Below are 20,502 nucleotides of genomic sequence, written 5' to 3' on the forward strand. Positions count from 1 at the left end.
GTCATTTATACAGTAACAGTGCATAATATTTAGCACTGATTACTGTAGTAATGTCACTGGTCCCCAAAAAGTGTCAAAAATGTCAGTTAGGGGTCCGATCTGTCCGCCGCAATGTCGCAGTCCTGCTAAAAATCGCAGATCGCCACCATTACTAATAAAAAAAATAAGTAAATAAAAAGTCCAAAAATCTATCCCGTAGTTAGTAAACGCTATAACTTTTGCACAAACCAATTAAAATACGCTTTTTGGAGTTTTTTTTCACCAAAAATATGTAGCAGAATACAAATTGGCCTAAACTGATAAAAAAAAATTATTTTTTACATTTTTTTATTGGGAATGTTTTATAGCAGAAAGTAAAAAATATGGCGTTTTTTTTTTTTTTTAATTGTCGCTCTTTTTTTGTTTATAGCGCAAAATCTAAAAACCGCAGAGGTGGCCAAATACCACCAAAATAAAGCTCTATTTGTGGGGAAAAAAAGGACATCAATTGTATTTGGGTACAGCGTCGCACGACCGTGCAATTTTCCATTAAAGTAACGCAGTGCCGAATCGCAAAAAATGGCCTGGTCATTAAGGGGGGTAAAACCTTTCCGGGGCTGAAGTGGTTAAAAAGGTGTTTGCCTGCACATGGTTTAAACGAGCCCTAAACGACAGGTCCACTTTAAAAGAGGCCGGCCCTATGATCTGACCAATCCAAATCTTTCTGAGTGTGTAACCAAAGGTCGTTAGATCCCGGTGACCTTTCCCCTACAAACCTAGCAGCAGCTGATTGCACCCATGCAGCCTGTGCCACTTGTACAGCGTTGATGATGCAAAAATGATTCAGCTATGACTGCAGCCATTGCAACATCACTGTGACAGCAGGCTGAGATGGGGGTGGGGGGAGTTCTCTGGCTGGGGGATAGGCAGGGGCCTGTGGCAATAAACCAGGAATGTAATGCAGGGATGGACTAATGACTACTGACCTCTCCTCCTGTTTGTTTCCACACTGCTAGGGGGTGTAAGCACTGTATTGTCATGACCTGAGCTCAGTTCAGCAGTTTGGGTGGAGGGGAGGGGATGTGACACATCATAGAAACAAAACTGAGCAGCCAGGTAATAGGGAACAGCTGACAGCCAGCTGGAGGAGGACAGACTGACGCTAATCCATACTCAGTGAGTACTTCCCTTATTATTATTATTATTGTTGTTGTTGTTTTTATTTTGTAAAGAGAATCCTACATTAGTGCTTATAATTAGAGGCATGATGGGTACCCCTGATGTGGGTACCCCTTTAAATGTGTCAGTTTATTAGCAATACCCTCTAATACTCCCCATGTATAGAACATTTTATATGTAAAATTAATTCAATATGTTCACGTTACCGGAATGGTGGATGGATGAGTTACAATAACATATTTTAGGATTGTTTTATCTCACTTGTAGGAATTTTGGATGATAATTTTCAGTTGCGATTGAAACCATAGCAAATATCTTAAAGATGAGGGGTCTTCAAGCTATGGCCTGCTAGGAGATCCTCAGACTCGGTGCGCAGGATTTACAGAAGTTGGTCTTGGCTTATTTTGATGGGGACACTGATGTAGGGGGGACTCTGATGTGAGGGGGACACTGGTGTAAGGGGGGACTCTGATGTGAGGGGGACACTGGTGTAAGGGGAGACTCTGATGTGAGGGGGACACTGGTGTAAGGGGAGACTCTGATGTGAGGGGGACACTGCTGTAATAGGGAACCCTGATGGGGACTCTGGTGTAAGAAGGGAACTAAGGTCAACTCATCCATCCATCATTCCGGTGATGTGAATATATATACGGTAGATCATAGTTGCCTATTACTGCAAAAGGTCACTTGTATGGATATTTCCTGATAACCATCTGATGGGGGACGCTGGTGTAAGGGGGGACTCTGATGGGGGACGCTGGTGTAAGGGGGGACTCTGATGGGGGACGCTGGTGTAAGGGGGGACTCTGATGGGGGGACGCTGGTGTAAGGGGGGGGACTATGGCCAACTCAACCCATCCATCATTCCATCATTTCAGTGATGTGAACATATAGATCATAGTTGCTTTTTACGTCAGAAGGTCACTTGTCTCTATTTTTGTTTCTGATAACCGTCTGATGGGGACCCTGATGTGAGGGGAGGGGGGGGGACACTGATGTAAGGAAGGACTCTGCTGGGGACCCTGATGGGAGGGGACGGGGGGACACTGATGTAAGGGAGGACTCTGATGGGGACCCTGATTGGAGGGGGGACATTGATGCAAGGGAGGACTCTGATGGGGACCCTGATGTGAGGGAAGGGGGGACACTGATGTAAGTGGAGGATTGTGATGGGGACCCTGATGTGAGGGGAGGGGGGACGACACTGATGTAAGTGGAGGACTCTGATGGGGACCCTGATGGGTGGGGGGGGGACACTGATGTAAGTGGAGGACTCTGATGGGGACCCTGAAGTGAGGGGAGGGGGGACACTGATGTAAGGGAGGACTCTGAGGGGGACCCTGATGTGAGGGGACGGGGGGGGACACTGATGTAAGGGAGGACTCTGATGGGGATCCTGATGTGAGGGGAGGGGGGTATACTGATGTAAGGGAGGACTCTGATGGGGGACCCTGATGTGAGGGGAGGGGGGCAGACACTGATGTAAGGGAGGACTCTAACGGGGACCCTGATGTGAGGGGAGGGGGGGGCACTGATGTAAGGGAGGACTCTGATGGGGACCCTGATGTGAGGGGAGGGGGGGACACTGATGTAAGGGAGGACTCTGATGGGGACCCTGATGTGAGGGGACAGGGGGACACTGATGTAAGGGAGGACTCTGATGGGAACCCTAAAGTGAGGGGACAGGGGGACACTGATGTAAGGGAGGACTCTGATGGGGACCCTAAAGTGAGGGGAGGGGGGGACACTGATGTAAGAGGAGACCCTGATGTGAGGGGTGGGACACTGGTGTAAGGGGAGACTCTGATTGGGGACCCTGGTATTAGAGGGGACTATGGTAAGCTCAACTCCTCCATCATTCCGGTGATGTGAATATAGAGATCATAGCTGCCTATTACTCCAAAAGGTCTCTTGTATGGATATCTCCTGATAACCATCTGCTGGTAATTACTTTCCAGCAAGACGGAAGATCATTTTAATTAGTATTGTCCTTATGTGATCAGGACTATTTTTGCACCTCTTCTGCACCAGATCTTCAGAATCATCCAGTGTGCTATTTCTATTTTTAAAAAATATTTGACATAATGCCCGAATATACCCTAAAATACCTTTCAAGACTAGGGTGGCTGAACCAGCCGAATATCGATCCATGTGTGGCTATCTTAACCAGTATGTAAAAAAAAGAAAAAGAAAATAAATCCACTAATTAGATACAGTGAAATGAAGCTGTCAGCTGTGCTGGACATTCTTGGATAATTGGGGGAGGGAGGTTTTAGGGAATCATTTCTGGTTGGCTTAGAATGATCAGCCTTTCTCAACCTTTTCAACACAGAGGAACCCTTGAAATAAATTTCTGGTCTCGGGGAACCCCTGCTAAAAATGAAAAATCTACAACTTCTGATACATTAGTGTGACAGTCAGTGGGAAGAATGCTCCTTACTCTTCTCATCATTGGGAAGAATTACCCCCCTTACAGAGAGCTAAAAGGAACAATGGTGTCATTGGAAACTTATCCGAGAGGAACCCCTAGCAACCTCAGGAGGAACCCTGGTGGAGAAACCCTGGCTTAGGGTTTATATGGCTGCACTCTGTATGACCTAATAAATAAAGTGTGTATCTGACCTTAATAATAATAAAAAAAACACATGCTATACATCTCTGCAATTCATGGACATTTCCCCAGGTTTTATCTTTTTTATTAAAGGATGCAAATACAGAAAAATCCCCACTGATCCAGAGGGCTCCTAATTTGAATTTGTTTTTGCTGACAACTTGCCTCTGCTGCACTGAAATCTCAAGCACTGGTGTCAGCCATACCCAGCTCACTCATCTGAGCTACAGAATACCTTCTCCCCTCTCTCCATGTCCTTAGGATTTTAGTTGTCAGCTCGAACAGTAAGGCTCCTTTCACACGGGCGATCCGATCCGCCTGTCAGTTTTTCAGGCAGACCTGATCGGATGCTCCATGCATCCCTATGGGGCAGCGTGTGTCAGTGGAGACATCTCCGCTGCTATCAGATTCCGATCCTGTCCGTGAAATCCGGACGGATGGAAACCCTATTTTTGGAGGATGGGATGAGAACGGACAGGCGGTCTTTTCTCATCCGATCTCCCCATAGAGGACAGCGGGGATCTGACAGCTCCGTCTCTGCATACAGAGCGGAGACGGAGCTGTCATCCTCCTGCTCAGCGGGGATCGGCAGATCGATCCCCCACTGAGCAGAACGGACTCCGTCGGGCGCACCGCCTGTGTGAAAAAGGCCTAAGCTAAGAGCACACAGGATGTCTGGCAGGATCTCTTCTGTACTTGCAGAATTTTTAAAGAGACAAAAAATGGTGGGGGGGGGGGGGTGGGGGGGTGTGCCTGTATTGTGCCAAATGAATTTCTTTTTTTTGCCCAGACATACACCCTACATCATGGGGCGATTCTTTTAAAGCTGAACTCCGGACACAAAAACTCGACTTAAATTAAATTTCTCAATAGCAAGAGAGGATAGAAGTCTACTTTGTGTGCACCAAATGTATTGCAAACTTGAATATTTACTTATAAATGTAGCGATGACCGTATCACTGTGCTGTAATAGCCTGTATAGAGACCAAAGTTGTGGGAGGAGTCCAGCAGGCAGCACCCACTACAGCACAGGTGTCAAACACAAGGCCCGCGGGCCGAATGTGGCCCCCCCAGGCCATTTCATTTGGCCCTCGCACTTCTCCTGCAGTCCCCTTGTCTCTGCCCCCACCATGTCTCAGTAGTTGGCAGCAGAGAGGACAGAACTCTCGTGCTGAGGCAGAAAGGCTCGTCTTTGCCTTCCCCCCCTCTTCTCAGCAGTCTGCCGCAGAGAGGAGGGCAGAACTCCTCCTACAAATCCTGAACCTCTCTGTGCAGCCACAGCGCCACTTTGTATCTGCCTCCCATGATCTCCGCATTCAGCAGACTCTGTAAGCTGACTCCAGCCCTCCTCTGGTCCTCCTCCAGACCTTGCACTTTCTTCTTTCCAGATCCACCCACATCTTCCTGGCAGTAGCACAAGGTAAGTTGGTGCATTGTTATGTAAGGAAGGGTGGGTGGCTCTTGACTTCTGATGGTGGGGGGGGGGGGGCTCTTGCCATCTCATGTAAGGGGGTGTGGGGCTCTCTGGACATCTAATCTTACAGATAACTGGCCCTTTTGAGGCCGACCTTAAAGAAGCTAATGTGGCACACAATGAAATTGACTTTGACACCCCTGCACTACAGGCTGCTTGTAGGAAACTACTGGAGGGGGCGGAGACGAGACCAGTTACCTTGCACAAGAAGAGAGCAGCAGTGAGCGGTCTTTATTACAGGTTGTTTCACAGTGGATTACCGCACAGATCTGAAAGAAATGCACAAAACACCAAAATTCAAGAAGAATACACATGACGAATGTGATGCTTATCTTGAAATGTTGGCTTTAACTGAAATATTAGCTACTAGTAATTGCAATGGTCTCCTCCCTGTACAGTAGTTGTGTTATCTGACACTCTGTTTTCCTTTTTTTTTTGTACAAGTCGGAGAACATCCCATTCTTATCTGTTGACACCCATTACAGGCTAAACAAAGGCTGACTGCTCTGTCTTTAAAGGGATTAGTAATGTTGTCTGTAGATCAGACACTTTTTATCTGATTTTGGTCTGCCCTTCAAACAAAAGCAACCAGATGAATATAATGATGTGTGACCTCCTACAGTTTCATTGATTTCATTATTTGGTTTCACAGTTTTTTTTCCAGATAGAAGTTGTATCGCAGGCTGCTGGGATCCAGAAGTGGTTCAGACAGAGGTCCTCAACAGGTGGAAGAGTGGTTTGAAGGTGAGAGTTATTTATACTTTGCTGCCTAATTATTCCCCTCTGCTGACCTTGCTAGTTTGCAGTGTCCTCTGCCATGTTTAGAAGATTTTCTGCCTGAATGCACATTCATGTCTTTTAGCATCCTAAGATGATCCATAGATGGATAGATCTCAGGCAGTTCAGCAGTAACCGGCTGAGATTCGATCCATCTATGGGCAGGCTGGTTGTACTGAAGTCGATCCATCAATCAACTGCAGTACAACTAGCCAGTCTGATTTTTTTGCATGCTATAGCTGCTAGTACAGTGGTTCTTAACCTTGTTGGAGGTACTGAACCCCACCAGTTTCATATGTGCATTCACCGAACCCTTCTTAATTGGAAAAATAAAATATGATTTTTTTCAAATTCAAAACATAGGTATATATTTAGGTATATATTTATACATAGGTGCACAAAATGAACAAAACCATTAAGAACATAGAACAAAACCATTAAAACATGATTTTCACACAAAAACATAATAATGAATATTTACTGCAAATCAGTGTGACTTCTGCTGTTGTCTTTCAGAGACTTGTTCAGAAATGACCTCCGCCGAACCCACGAGACTGACTCACTGAACCCTTGGGGTTCGATCGAACCCAGGTTAAGAACCACTGTGCTAGCAGTAATCATTGTGTTCTGCCAGCAGGGAAGGCCCACTGCTGGCAGAACACAATAGCTCCGTGGGAGGGATTCCTCCATCAACATGGACTGTGTTGAAGGAGGAATCAAGCGTTTTTTTTTTTTGTTTTTTTTTTCCTTCCACCCGTGGTGGAAGTAATGAAAATCTTTTCTATAGCCTGCTTTTTAGAGTTACCATATCCTATGTACATGTGAGACAAAGTGAAAGGGCCACTTAAATCTCCCCCCACCCCTTCCTCTCCAGCATCAATGCTCACTCCTGCTATTGGCTGCAGGGGAAGAAAGATCAGTGAAAGCTCCTCAGGGGCTTGTTGGAGCTTACATGGGGCTACAGACTTGCTCCCCCACCCCCCTGTGATGGCAATGGACCAATCGCAATGTCACATGGGACAGAAGGTAAATTAGATGCTCACCTGTGTGTTGGGTATTTGACTTCACTTCTGGGACCAAATGGAATTACGGCGTAAAGGGGCGTACATGCTGCCAGAGAGAGTAGGGGTATAGGGACATTTTAGGGTACCCATAGGCAATTCCAGGACAAGGTCCTTTAGAACCCTAGGCAAAAAGCTCAAAGTGCGCCCCTACCGTAAGCATATTAGGTTGCAAGTCCCGCCCTTTTTTGCATACATCATGCTGAAAAACTGAACATGGCCGCCTCTTCTGCCTACCCCTCAACCCTGTTTTTCCACAGGCTTTAGACAGCAGTCTCTTGACTGATTGAGATGGCCACCTCTTTTATCTAGCCGTTGGCCCAGTTCTGCCCACAGGCTTTAGACCATAGTCTCTTGACTGATCCATTGTCTCTTTACTGATCAAGGCAGCCACCTCTTCTATCTACCCCTTGGCCCTGCCCTGCCCGTAGGCTTTAGAAAACGGTCTCCAGACTCTTCAATTGTCATTGGGGCAGCACACAACAACCCCAAATGAGCATTTCTGGAAAACAAACAGTTGGATAAGTTAGGTTAGAAACCCCCCCCCCCCCCCTGTTGCCATAAACAGGAGTAATTGTGTGACTACAGTGCTCCTGTTCACAACAGAAGAACTTGTTGGGTGATCAAATTTTGTATTCCCATTGAATCAGTCTCTAAGATCTATAGCTAGCCTTGGGACCTATATCGCCAGGCTTCAAACAGGTTTTACATTCCCATACAAGTCTATGGAAATGCAAAACCTGCTTGAAGCAAATCAGAAGAAGGTCAACTGGAAGACAATTGCACTTTTCAACTTTTAAATTACTTCAGAAGTGTCTGAAACTGATGTCATTGACATTGGTCCATATCCAATCAACAAAGGGCCGAAGAGTTGTAAAAGATGTGTGCCATATATATTTTTGTTCTGTGAAATGACTCCAAAAAGAGCGAAGAAGGTGGTCACCTTTTGAGGCCGGGAATCCAAAGGTTTGGACACTGAATTCAGGACACCTTAAGTAAGAGTATAGAGGAACCGCCATACGTTAAACCTTATGAAAATCGCTGCAATGTACCGTAAAGATAATACTTGCCTCTGGGAAAGGTTGGTTGAGAACAACCTTCTCTAATCCATAAAGCAAGCTTTAGACAAAGAGTGCAATTATGTTTCTTCTACACCTTCAAATAATTCACACCCTGCTTTCACCACAACATTATCCAAAGCTATTTTGGTGGCTTAGACTTTAATTCCTAATTGTATTAGTTTTCGATCCATTGTAGTTAATTCTGAAAGCTTTCTAAATTTTATCTAAAGCCAAAACATTTTTTTGCTTTGGATTGAGTAGAGTTGGGTTAAACCCCCTGTTCAGTTTTTTAGGGTGTGGGTGACTTCCTGCCTGAGCAGAGATCTTTCTGAAGTGAGGGGAAATCCCCTCTTAGGCAGCCCATACATTAGTCAGTTTTTTTCTGTTCAACCAGTGGGTTGAATGAAAAAAAAAAAAAAAAACGGACCGATTCCACAATTCGCAAATTCAAAGTGGATTGGGGAATCCTCCCTGCGGCGATATTGTATTCTGACAGTGATGAGACTTCCCTTCCATCAGAATACACTGATCAGCATTGCAGGCTATAATCGGATAGGGCGGTTCTACAGAAGTCGATCAATAGACCATAGTGGTCCTGCAAATTTCGATCTATAAGCTGGCCATACACCAGAATTCTATTTAAAGTGTTAAGAAAGTTTGTTTGATTTTCTAGCTCTTTGTGGGGTCAAATCGACATTCACTTTTGAACATAGTGATGGGAAAATTTACAGGAGATGGAAATTTGTTCTCGAACAAACAAAATTCTAAAAGTCAGTGTGGTTTTCATATGGGAAATTACATTTATTTCAAAAGAAAACCACATTTTCAAGTACTTTTGAAATGACCTTCACCAAGTCATCCAATATATTGAGAATTTTTGTACAAATATACAAAATTTCATACAAACGTTCATGCTTACGTTTAAAAATCTACTAGTGTATGGCCAGCTTTGGTGGGGCCAAATTGACGTTTGTTTTCAACCATTGTGATAACAAAAATTTAAGGCCCCGTTCACATAGGGGCGACGCTACTTCGCACCGCGACCTCCGAGGTCGCGGTGCGAGCAGCGCGCTGCGACCTCGGAGCAGCCGCCACGGACTTCATAACATCAAAGTCTTTGGTGGTCGCCTCCAGGTCGCCCCAAAGAAGCTCCGGACCCTTTTTCTAAGTCGGAGCGACTTGTGTCGCTCTTATTAGAACGGGTCCACAGCTTCCCTATGGGAGGCCACCTACGGCGACCTGTGAGGCGACCAGGTCGCCTCAGTGTGAACCGGGACTAAAGGAGCTTGATGAATTTATTATATATTTTTTTTTTCTTGAATGAACACATTGTTAATAGTATATGTGGATTTCATTTGGGTCGGTCCATTAGTTCCAAAATCAAATGGTAAAAGCAAACAAAATGTTGAAGTACTTTCAAATGACGTTCATCAAGTCATTGAATGTAGAATTTTCATACAAATGTTTATTGAATATCTACTAGTGTATGGCCAGCCTTAGACTTTTGGATAAACAGTGAAAAAAAGATTTATTAGATCCCCTGCAGATTTTGTAAAGTTTTGCCCACTTACAAAGAAATGAAGGATCTATAATTTTTATCATGGGTGTATTTTAAATAATAAAGACAAAATATCAATTAAAAATCCAGAAAAGACACACGATACAAATGTTCTAAATTGAGTTGCAGTTCAGTGAGTAAAATAAGTATTTGATCCCCTACCATTCAACAATAATTCTGGCTCCCACAGGCTAGCTACAATATGTGCTTATGTGGTACACAGATTAGTCCTGTCAATGTAAGAAGGTGCTCCTAATGACAACTCATTATGTGTATAAAAGACACCCGTCCACAGAATCTTTCTTCTATTCAAACCTCACCATCATTGGTAAGACCAAAGAGCTGTCAAAGGACATCGGGGACAATATTGTAGACCTGCACAAGGCTGGAATGGGCTACAAGACCATCAGCAAGAAGTTTGGGGAGAAGAAAACTGTTGAAGGGATTATTGGCAAATTGAAGAAATCCAAAATAGCCATCAATTGCCTTCGGTCTGGAGCTCCATGCATGGGGTAAGGATGATCATGAGAAAAGGCGGGGGAACAGCCCAGAACTACACAGGAGGAGCTTGTGAATGATCTCAAGGCAGTTGGGACCACAGTCACCAAACGATTGATAACACAATACGCCAGCATGGATTGAATTCCTGCGGCACCCACAAGGTCCCCCCGCCTCAAGAAGGCACATGTACAGGTCTGTCCAAAGTTTGCCAATGAACATCTAAATTATTCAGAGAAGGAATGGGAGAAAGTGCTGTGGTCAAATGAGAACAAAATTTAGCTCTTTGGCATTAACTCGACTCGCCCTGTTTGGAGAAAAAAAAAATGTGGGCTATGACCCCAGGAACACATCCCTAGAGTCAAGCAGGGAGGTGGAAACATTAAACTTTGGGGCTGCTTCTCTGCTAAAGTTACTGGCTGACTTTGCCTCATTGTGGGGCCAATGGACAGAGCCAGGGTATTGTAAAATCTTGGATGAGAACCTTCTTTCCTCAGCCAGAACACTGAAGATGGGTCGTGGATGGGTCTTCCAGCATGACAATGACCCAAAACATACTGCCAAAGCAACAAAGGAGTGGCACAAGAAGAAGTACATTAAGGTCATGGAGTGGCCTAGCCAGTCTCCAGACCTTAATCCTATAGAAAATTTATTGAGTGAGCTGAAACTTCGGGTTGCCAAGAGACAGCCAAGAAACCTTAGGGATTTAGAGAAGATCTGTAAAGAAGAGTGGACCAAAATCCTTCCTGGGATGTGTGCGAACCTGGTAACCAACTACAAGAAATGTTTTACCTCTTTGCTTGGGAACAAGGGTTTCTCCACCCAAGTACGAAGTCATGTTTTGCTTGGGGATCAAATACTTATTTTACTCACTGAACTGCAACTCCGTTTATAACATTTGTATTGTGTGTTTTTTCTGGATTTTTGGTTGATCTTCTTCTGTCTCTATAATTTTCAAATGCACCTATGATAAAAATTATAGACCCTTCATTTCTTTTATAAATGGGAAAACTTACAAATTCTGCAAGGGATCAAATAATTATTTTCCCCACTGTAGTCTGATAATTATTAGGGTGCCACGTCCCTAGAGACAGTTACAAAGGTTGTGAATTATGGATTGGACTTTAGACGTTTGTTAGTAAAACAAGTGTCCACATTGGAAGATTTCTCCCCCTATCCCCTGTTCTAGTAAAGCTGGCCATAGTAGATGCTTTGCATGAACGTTCGTAAGAAAATTCTCAGGACATTCCAAGACTTGATTAATGATGTTTAAAAAGTGCTTCAAAATGTAATTTGCTTTTAATGCTCCATTTTGTAATGAATGGGCTTTCCCTAACGAAATCTGCATTCAATGGTAGAAAATACTTTTGAGAAACCTCTTCTTCTATTGCACCTTCCAATTTTCTCATCTTTAGGTTTGAAAATTACAAACCAAAAATGACCTCCTCTAAGGATTATGGAGTTAAATAAACATTCTTGAAACAAACATTTTTGAAAATTCTACTATGGTCCGCTTTTCTCAAAGTGTAAAATTTTTTCTTCCACTTTCTGTCCAGGTGACAACGGTCATCAGGATAAATCTCTCCTGCAGGGACACAGATAGCAAAACAAAACCTGACTGAGGTCTAACCATTACTACTCTCTATTCATAATAGAAAAAAATGTTTAGTTGAATTTTATTATGAGGACGCCACTTCACTCGCAATCCCTAGATTCCTGTCTTGTCACGCTGTAGCTACAAAAATTAACACCAGAACAGTTTTGAGTTTTGCATATTTTTACAAGTGTTCCATACAAGTCTGATTCTTGAAGCTCACAGACAACACCCCCAAAATCCTCATTCCTGGAGCTTGATAAAGACAAGTAGAGCTGGCCATAAATGGATCGAAAATTGGCCTATTCATCAGCGACCAGACCAATTTCGATCCATAAAATAACATAAACAAAAAGGCCAAGAGGCCTAGTGCATTACAAACAGCATTTTATTGAGAAGTTGAAACCTAATGTGAGCAGAGGCTCTGTTCTGAAAAAGGCTTTTCCCTTGAAATGCGTCAGCTGGCAAGTCTGATGTCTGGGTCATGTGACTTTCATCTTTACTCAAGGACCACCTTGTCACTTGGGTTTATGTATATGGCTGTTTTATCTTCGGCTATTGTGACCAGGGCTTTTTTTCAGCAGGAACGCGATGGAACGCAGTTCCGACACCTCCAGCACTGAATGTATGTATTAGCAAGGGGTGTGTTGGAGGGTCTCTTGGGGATCTATTGTCACTGGTAGGGATCTGGTATTGTGTGAGTGTCTATTGTTGCTGCTGGGGATCTGTTGTTGCTGGGGGGTTTATGTTGTTGGTAGGGATCTCCTGTTGAGGTAGAGGTCTATTGTTGGCTGATCTATTGATACTGGTATCTGGGAGAGCCATTGTTGCTACTGAGGGGGGGGGGGTCTAATGTTGCTGGGGTGAATCTTTTGTTGCTGGGTGAGGTATTTTGTTGGATAGGGGGTGGAACTGAGAGACAGTGCTCAGAGGTGGGTAGTGGGTGGAGACAAGGGGTGACTCAGAAGGGGGGAGTTCCTGCACCTATTCTCTGGGGAAAAAAAGCCCTGATTGTGACTATGCACTCGTATGGTTTTACATTTTCAATAAAATGTTGTTGGTAATGAACTAGGCCTCTACGTTCCTTTGTTTATGTTGGTTTAAGAGCAGCCTGTCTGAGAAGGGTGGCATTAGCCTAGCTTACCAGTCCTGGATGTGAACCTGCCAGGTCATCTTTCATAGTGGTTTGGGTTTTCAGTAACCCCAAAACGCTACTGTGTTAAGTGTGTCCACGTTGGTGCAAATTTCGATCCATGTCTAGGCTGGCTGGTTGGTTGTACACAAGTCAATCTATCAATCGAGTTGCATACAACCAGACTGTCAGGTCTTTCCCAAACGATCTGTGCAGCCAGTTATATCCGGCAACACTGATCATTGTATTCTGACAGCAGTGAAGGCTCCCAACTGTCAAAATAAAAGACCACTGCGGGACTGATTTCCTCATCCATCTTAAATGTTTTGGTTAAGGGAATGAGCTCCTTATTTTTTATTTTTTATTTCCAACCCATTGCATGAATTAAAAAAAATGAATCCTGTACGGTCAGCCTAAAGGTGCACACCTTTTTAATATATGCAGCAGACGGGATAGACCCCAAATAAATGTCCGTATGGTGTCCATGTTCTTCTGGAAGCATATTATCCAACAAGATTTCCTCTTTGGCTGGAGTCCTATATTATTACAGCATGCAATGTTTTTAAAAAATATCACATGAGGGTGTAATCTGACAAGTGACTAATAAATAGTCATCATTTACCTATGAACCCTCACCAGAGTAGACCTTGTCCTCTCTACGTACCCGGCCACTTTGGGTGGAGCTAGAGAAGTGACTCGGTGGCAGAGACTTTGCACACTCCTGTGATGTAATCGATGATTAAATAGTATAAAGGCATGGATATAAAACTTGAAATCCTCGCAATTTTACATTACACAAGGTTCCTGTGAACATCTCGTACATCTGATACAATGGCCAATGAGTAAGTATAGACAGACTTTACCTATGTACTGTCTCCCTTTTGAGCATAGGTTAGAAATCATTGCTTATTACCAGGCTTGCAATAGATCTTAGTAAAGGTGAGAAAATACATACAGTACAATTCTTTGCTTCTCGGGGTTCTCAGCTGGGAAAGCTGGAATATCCAACCTTATGTATTGCGTATGTGCATGAGCCAAATGCAGCTACATTTTTTTTTTTTTTTAATATCATTTTGGAATCCGCTCCTTTTTAGCAGGTCTGGTTGAATGAAGAAAGAAATTTAAATGTTTGTGAAGAGACAGAAAGGTCTGAGACTTAAACTGCGTTTTTAAGGTTTATAGGTTTTTTTAAAAATAAAATTGGGTATCACAAAGTCATGACAATTTTTTTTTTTTTTTTTTTTTTTTTTTTTTTTTTAAGCCTGTGCCCTTTATGGCTATATAGGATGGATAGCCTTACAAAGTATGGTAGTTCTGTGCATTTGTACAAGGTGGGATATTTATTTATCAATTTGCACAGAACTTTACATATATATTGTACATTCACATCAATCTCTGCCCTCAAGGAGCTTGCAATCTAAGGTACTTATATTAAATTCCATTTTCTTTTTCAGAGTAGAGCAAATCGTTCTTACCAATATGGAATATGCCATGAAGTCACTGAGTCTCCTCTCCCCCAGATCTCTTTCCAAGTAAGAATCTAACTTTCTGCTGCGTGTTTCCACTTAAAATTTTCATTATACCTAATGGAGTTGATTAGCAAGGCAAAGACCCATGTAGATGGCTCAGTGATCCATAGCTACCAATAAAAATTATATATATATATATGTATATGTGTGTGTGTGTGTGTGTGTGTGTGTGTGTGTGTGTGTGTGTGTATATATATATATATATATATATATATATATATATATATATATATCTCATCCTTTTTTTTTTTTTTTTTTTTTTTGCAATCATTTGGTTTCCATAAAGTAAATGCCAGTTCTTTTTGGTAATTACACTTTATTGTCAGGGTTCTTTACCCTTTTATCTAATAGACCCACAGGTTTACTCCAGAGGTAAACTAGGTGTATGGTCCTTTTTGTCTTTCATCTACCATCTAGCTAAAAATAAAACCCTTTCTTCTTATGGTCTTCTCTCATGCTGCTCCTTTTCTCTAGCACTCCCTTCCCCGTGTTGACCGATATTCACCAACTTTCCCTCCTGTAATCACTCCCTTGATGCCTATCTGTCCAAAGAGGCATATAATCTTGATACACAAATCAAAACATTTTATCTCACATTACCAATGATTTATCCTGTTTTCTCTCATGCTTCTCCCTTTTTCTGCAACTCCCTTCCCTATGTGTACAGGAATTGACCAACCTTCCCTTCTGTAATCATTCCCTAAATACCTATATGTCCAAAGAGGCATATAACATTGATGAACAAATCAATACATTTTATCTCACACCACAATGCTATATATTCTTGTTTTCCTCTCATGCTTCCCCCTTTCTCTGGAACTCCCTTCCCTATGTGTACAGGCATTTACCAACCCTCCCTTCTGTAATCACGCCTTCATCTTTCTAAAGAGGTTTATAACAATATCAAAGTCAAAACACACATTTGACTTCCCTCAGCTTGTTTTCGAATGCTTCTAATTTTTAGGGTTTCCTGTATCTGTGTATGTAATATTAATAATATGTATTATTTCTTAAGTAACTATATTGTGCTGTATAAAATTAGAGGGTATGTAAACCCTAATGTCCGTTCACACGACTTCGGGGGCGACCTGTGAAGTCGCGTGCACCGTGACTTTGGCACGACTTGCACGGACTTCACATTATTGAAGTCAATGCAAGTCGCTCCGATGTCGCCCCGAAGTAGTACAGGAACTATTTTCTAAGTCGGAGCGACTTGAGTTCCCGTAGTACTGAATGGACCGCAACTTGTCAGGGGGCCAAGTCGCCTGACAAGTCGCGGTAGTGTGAACCTAACAAATGACTTTATTTGCTCCCCATGGGTCTGTTGACTATACCATTGAAAGTGTTTTGATATATCTGTTAAACAATTGCAGGAAAAAAACTGATCAGCGAAAAATCCCGTTAGCTTCCTACGTTCTGTGATTTCTGCTTCTACAGCACTGAAATCTCAAGCCGTGTTCTCAGCCCTGGCCAGAGTTCACCTTTGTGGACTGCAGAACATCTTCTCCTTATGTTATGCAAGTAAGAGTGGGAGGTGTTCTGTAGTCCTGTCCTGGGGTAGCAACATTTCTCCTTCATAGACACAGTACAAGGAGTGAATATTGTCACCCTAGGACAGGAACTGTTACTCAAGAGAAAAAGACCGCCAGTCGGTCATCCAAAGAGTCCACTATTATTTGTTGCTGATTAATGTGAAAAAACAGGAAGATGCAGACAACCAACCTATTTCAGGGGCTGGAAATCCCCCCCCCCCCCCCCCTTCATCAGGTATTAAAAAGAAAATAATAAAAGGCTTCTTATAAGACTTTCTCACTGGTAACTCTAATACACGTCCATTGTGGCTTATGAGGCTTTATTTTTTGACATAGAACCTTTACAGGAGCTTTTATAGATTGAGTCCTATAGGAAGACTTTCATAATTTCCTTTTTAAAGTAATTGTAAACCAATACATTTTTTCTTTAAAATAACAAATATGCTATTCTTGCCTGTTCTGCGTAATAGTTTTGCACAGAGCAACACCGTTCCTCCATTTGGATCCCCCTCTTGCACTACTGGCTCTTCTTCCTCCCGCTGAATGCCCACCATAGCAAGCTGCTTGCTATGGGGGCACTCATGTGGGCAGAGCAGGGACAAGGGGTGGGTGGGAGGCACAGTTGCCCTGGGTGCAGTGATTTACTGTAGGGACGGGGGCGCCTTCCTTCTGTTACAAGGCTGACAGGAGTAGTGACAGAGGCAGTGATTTTGACACGTGAGAGACTGCTGGGCGTAGGACCCCCTAAGCTTGCACATCATGGGGGGGGGGGGGGCACAGTTTGGCATCTTTGCCCTGGCTGCTGGATGACCCTGTCCCAACACTGCATGTGGGCTTCCTTCTAAGCCCACTTTATGTATCCATAGACATACAGCACTTGGCTCTGCCCCACCCCACTCCCTCCTCACTGGCTGTGATTGCCATTGGCTCCGGTCTCTGAGCCTATGAGGAGGGAGTGAGCGGAGAGAGCCGCTGCTCTTTTGCACAGCGCTGGATTGAAATCAGCCTCAAGTAAGTATAAGGTGGTGCTGAACTCTCTTTACCTATGGACACACGGAGGGGGCTCAGAAGCTAGCCTGCACAAGTGCCCCCGTAGCAAGCATGCTATGGTGGGCACTCAGCGAGGGGGAGGAGCCAGGAGTTACTGGCGGCAGGCCCGGGAAGAGAATGCATGAAGGTAAAGAGACGTCAGCCTTTAGAACCACTTTAAGCCCCAATGAAGGGGGATTGTTTGGCCCCCAAAAGGCTGTCTTTTATCTTCCTGTTATTTATCAACTTATTCAGCAGCAAAATGATTGCAAAATGATTGTAGATTCTCAAGACAACCGGCTGGCACACGATTTGTTGGCCTCCACTGAAAAGTCTGAAAAAAGAAAACTAATGCAGTCTCTGTATTATTGTTGGGGCTTTTTTACAGACTGTGGTACTGTACATGGTTTGTGCTGAATGCCTGTTCCCTTTGGTTTACTTTGCTGGTCAGACAGCCCAATGTTTGGAAATTCACTGGGCAATGTCTGAGACTTATTCCTACTCTGACCAAAAGTCACAATCAGTGAGGACAAAGGACAGGCAGAGTTGTGAAATATTCCCAGAAAAAAGTACTGACACAGGCTTATGGACAGCTAGATTATGATAACTAAGTACTTTTGGGCATGAACCATGTTTCTGATGGTATTCTCTTTTTCCTGATCGTGTTTTATGTGCCACTCTTAGTGGAATTTAAAAACTTAAAGCAGCACTTTACCCATAACTTGATAAAAAAAAAAAATAATAATGTTCTTTATCAAGGAACATTCCACAATAATAATGATGCCACAATAAAGTAGTATGTGCTGTAAATTGCCTCCAGCATTGCTCCTGTTTCTTCTTGCTGAAGGCTGCCATATTGCAGAAGCCCTGAGCAGCAGTAAATCTCTAGGCTGTTAGTAGATCGGCCGTGCCTAAAAATAACGAGCAACTGAGCATGTGCAGATCAGGGTGAGGCAGTTTATTCCTGGATTTAAAACTGCATAGGCACTTAATTTTAATGTTTTACATATCTATGCCTGCAAAAGGGGCCAGCCTGAAGTGATCTAGCAGGACTTTGTTTTCAGAATGAAGTTCCACTTTAAAGAGGAAGTAAAGCCTAAAGAATAATTTGTGCCTATAACGAGGCTTACCTATAGGCACTGTAAATATCTCCTAAATGTGTACCGTTTAGGAGATATTTACATTGCATGTAGCTGATGACGTCATCGGCGAATGCGTTCTGAAGGAACAGCCACCCGTGCCATTCCTTCAGATACCTGTGCCTTAAATTACTGCTTCATGCGCAGGAGTGACATCGTCGGGGCTATGGCCTGTCACACAGCCGAAGTCCACGGACCCAGAAGGAGGACCGGGAGAAAATGGGACACTGCCTCCCGCAACTACATCTCAACGCTGGAGGGCTTCGTTCTCAGGTAAGTTTTACATAATGTGCTAGTATGTGATGCATACTAGCACACTATGCCTTTTTACCTTGCAAGTCCTAAAAATAAAAAAAGTAACCAGCGGTTTACAACCGCTTTAAGGTTGTGGAGGGAGGCCAATCGCGGATCACCAGAATACATGAATATGTTTGGTTTATTAGTAGGGACCAGACAAAAAAATCTGCAGTAACACTGGCACATGAAAAAGGTTTGTCTTATTTCTTGTAACTTTGTCATGATTTTAGATGTGTCTCGGTCAGTGCTACTATGACTCAACAGTTCCTCTCTCGCCCGGCGTCCAAGCCTCGACCCTTCAGAGTCTGTAACTGGGATCGCAGCATCCGCAAAGGCATTGTAGCGGATAGTCTAGGAGATCTACTGAACAAGGTGAGGAAATTGGATTATTATCAGCTTAAAAGGGATTGTAAAGGAAGCAGGTTTTTTTTTTTTATATATTAATGCATTCTGTGCATTAAGATAAAGCCTTCTGTGTGCAGTAGCCCCCCTAATACTTACCAGAGCCCCCTCTCTATCCAGCGATGTCCATGAGTGTCTCAGCCGTCTGGGACTCTCTCTCCTGACTGGTGGAGACACAGCAGTGGCGCCATTGCTGCTCCCCCTGCTGTCAATCAAACTCAGCCAATCGGGAGAGAGAGGGGGTAGGGCCGAAAGGCAGCTTTGTGTCTGAATGGACACACAGAGCTGCAGCTCGGCTCGAGTGCCCCCATAGCAAGCTGCTTGCTGTGGGGGCACTCCTCAGGAGGGAGGGGCCGGGAGCACCGAAGAGAGACCTGAGAAGAGGAAGGTCTGGTCTGTGCAAAACCAACTGCACAGAGGAGGTAAGTATAATATGAATGTTATTTTAATAGAAAAAAAAACGAGACTTTGCAATCACTTTAAGGTCTTTATCTCTCAATGAGAAAAAAAATGGCATTATTTGAAAAATTCCCCTCTTTAGAAACTCAACTCCAACTTTCCCTTCAGTCTTGCACAATTGTACCGGCTCCTCTCCTGTACTGAATTTGCTTATTCTGATTTCTCTGCACACTGTGCGCTCCTCTCGATGTGCATTAGAAGCTGTGGCAAGTCAGATAGAACCCACCTTATTTCCTGGTTGGAGGACATCCAGCATCATCTAAGCATGTTCTCCTCACTCATATTGTCCCTAGCCAGACCCTTTCATTCATTGGTGTAACGGAACCGCAACCCACACTGTACTTGTGGACTTCCATCAGTATACGGCTTCCTCCCAGTCATGAACCTAGCTAGCCGACAACTTAGCTTGTACTGGAATCTTCTTCTTTATTGAACAGTTTATACACACATGAGCACATCCCCCTCCTGATCAAATGACCCCATCAGGTCAGGGGTTGCCTGATTACATTATCATATGCAGATGAAATTGTATACATAAATATCATTAAACATATCTAAAGAACAACAAACACAAACCGTATAGTATTTCCACTCAGCAACTAACAGATGACAATGATTTAATCAACCTGAGCCAATTAACTAGCAGACGGCCATCCTCAAGCTCCTGAAATACAATACACATTACCTCAATACACAGACAATAGGGAAAGCCTGTCTCTGACATTGAAGGACCTGGAACAGAAGCCAATGAGATTAGCTCTTTCAATGAACATGTTCAGAATCAAACAGGAATAGTCCTCACATATTTCTCGAGATACATGGCTGACAAATAATTACTGTCCCACTTGAAGCAATCCAAACCATATTCCCAGTGTCCATTAAGTATGTCTTTCACTCCCAGTGACGGTGCGTACCATCACAATTGGGTTTCAGTACTTTCAATCATGGAGGCTCAGCATCACATGTGGGTGTTACCTATGAATATGCAGCCTGTCTAGGAACACCAACTCCTTCAGACTGACATCCATCTATCAATATTTGAAAGGTTTTTTTTTTTGGTTTTTCTTTTACTTTAAAGTGCATGTTCCGCCGAAATTGATTTTTTTTTTTTTTTATAGAATGGGCAATGATTACAACCCCAATAGCTTTTTTTTTTTGTCCCTTTTGCAGTTTTCCCTCACTTCCTGTCTA

General features: G+C 43.4%; 1 protein-coding gene across 4 annotated transcripts in view; it reads left to right on the plus strand.

Annotated features, from left to right (window-relative positions):
• The first annotated feature begins 870 nt into the window (after window positions 1-870).
• Window positions 871-20,502, plus strand: part of CIDEC (cell death inducing DFFA like effector c) — a 29,044-nt gene continuing 9,412 nt past the window's right edge. The window contains exons 1-4 of one of the 4 annotated variants that reach the window (XM_082265779.1): window positions 871-1,155; window positions 5,896-5,987; window positions 14,379-14,456; window positions 18,681-18,822. In XM_082265779.1, coding sequence (XP_082121905.1) covers window positions 14,404-14,456; window positions 18,681-18,822 — 195 coding nt within the window. In that variant the 5' untranslated portion in view covers window positions 871-1,155; window positions 5,896-5,987; window positions 14,379-14,403. Of the gene's footprint in view, window positions 1,156-5,895; window positions 5,988-13,482; window positions 13,767-14,378; window positions 14,457-18,680; window positions 18,823-20,502 lie in introns of those variants that run through there. The other 3 variants (XM_082265778.1, XM_082265780.1, XM_082265777.1) reach the window with 3 other exon arrangements.

Source organism: Pelophylax lessonae, assembly GCF_965119305.1.
Source record: "Pelophylax lessonae genome assembly, chromosome: 8".
Taxonomy (NCBI): Eukaryota; Metazoa; Chordata; class Amphibia; order Anura; family Ranidae; genus Pelophylax; species Pelophylax lessonae.